At 28.1% G+C, this 1,908-nt stretch overlaps 1 protein-coding gene across 1 annotated transcript in view; it reads left to right on the forward strand.

The window, feature by feature from the left end:
- Positions 1-618, forward strand: part of LOC111407371 (GABA transporter 1-like) — a 4,833-nt gene extending 4,215 nt beyond the window's left edge. Inside the window, exon 7 of the mRNA XM_023036790.1 lies at positions 119-618. Coding sequence (XP_022892558.1) covers positions 119-499 — 381 coding nt within the window. The 3' untranslated portion in view covers positions 500-618. The remainder of the gene's footprint in view (positions 1-118) is intronic.
- The last annotated feature ends 1,290 nt before the right edge of the window (positions 619-1,908 follow it).

Below are 1,908 nucleotides of genomic sequence, written 5' to 3' on the forward strand. Positions count from 1 at the left end.
TACACATGATTTTGTTGAGATATCACATTTTAAATATGAAAAAAGAAGTTAAAATTTCATGCATTGTATTGTTCAGTCAAATTTCGGAACTTTACTTACTAAAATAGATGAAATGCAGGTGTACTTGCAACCAACAAATGTGGTCATAGAGCGCCAGTTTGCAGACCCAAATAAAGGCGAATTAGGAGTGCGCAATGTCGTTCCAAGGCTAATATTTCGGTCGCTATCGGTGATCATCGCGACAACATTGGCAGCGATGTTACCGTTCTTTGGAGACATCATGGCGTTGTTCGGGGCATTTGGTTGCATTCCTCTAGATTTTATCTTGCCGATGATATTCTATAATGTGACGTTCAAGCCCTCGAAAAGGAGCTTCATTTTTTGGGGTAATTCGCTCATCGCTGCCGTCTCCACCGTGTTAGCAGTGGTGGGGGCAGTTGCATCAGTGCGGCAAATAATTTTAGACGCAAAGACATATAAATTGTTTGCTAATATGTAACAATGTTATTCGTAAGAAAGAATTAGAAAGATATATGATGTTGAACTTCTCCTTCTTCTTAACCACATGGATGCTTTAATTTCTATATTATGTTGAAATTTTAAGAAAAAATTACTCTATGGTACTCGAAGTCTCGTCAGTTGTTTTTCATGATAGAATAAATTTTCATTCATATGGAAATGTCTGTAGTTGCAATGAAACCAATTAAGACCTGGTTTGGCTCCATTATTCGTCGTTATAATTTTTGGAATAGTATTTTTTTAAAAATGTGTGATTAGAAAAGAACAAATTATTTTGAATTTACGTGTAATATTATTTTATTGAAAAATATGTGGTTGATAAAAAAAAGAGAGAAATTGATTATAATTTTAATGGGGACCAAACAGGGATAAAAGAAATTTGTCTTCGTCCAATATTGATTAGGAAGCCAATTAAAAGAAAGTATTTTGACTATTCACATATGGCCCAAATCATATTACAAATATAGTGAAATTTAAATTAAAATGTATGAATATAAAAGAGTTCAATAGTTCAAAGAATTGATAAATCTAAAGAAGTCTTTTGAAATTAAAAGATACAACTATTTTCAAAAAATATGTCAAAATTAATTTTCACTCTATTTCTCATTTCCTACATGTTGGATAGTGATGTCAAAGAATATTTGGGGGCTAAGACGAGCCCATGCAACTTCAAAGGCATTAGGCATATAAGGCCCAACTCCAACAAAAGGGCCCATGCCCACAAAAGGTAACTAAAAATTTTTATTTATTTATTTTTTACTTTTTATTTTGAGGGAAAATTTCATAACTAAGCGGTTAAGTATCACTCATTTCAAAACTAAGAACAAATGTTTCAATATAATAAATTATATAATGTCATATGACACTCTACCGTTTGTCACTATCATTTTCATCCAACATTTTCTTTCCACATCATATTATGTAATTAATTATAAACATTTTTTTATGTACAAATAGCAAATCTTTATTTTATTATTGATAGAATTTTCTAATATTATTCTTTAATTTTTATTAATATATTTGCAAATAAAATTTCCATCAGTAAATTAACTTTATGAAATACCTAGTTTTTTAAATATTACAAACTGAAAATTTGCGAGTAATCTAAATTACATTTTAAATGTAAATTAATAACATAATTTTCTGAAGGTAAGATTTAATATATTTTATTATTTTATGTAGATTTTTTTTTTTATAAATTGAATTTATTGAGTTTTTTTTTTTTTCAAATAGTCAACGACGAAAAGACTTTTAACTTTAATCTTAAATCATTATTTTGTTACCTAGACTTTTTTATTGAAAATATTTAACTTTTATTTATGACAAAGTTGTTGTCGGTAAATAAAACTTATGAAAATAAGTATAGAAAAAAATTCGAAAATTTTGATA

Source organism: Olea europaea, chromosome 13, assembly GCF_002742605.1.
Source record: "Olea europaea var. sylvestris chromosome 13, O_europaea_v1, whole genome shotgun sequence".
Classification (NCBI taxonomy): domain Eukaryota; kingdom Viridiplantae; phylum Streptophyta; class Magnoliopsida; order Lamiales; family Oleaceae; genus Olea; species Olea europaea.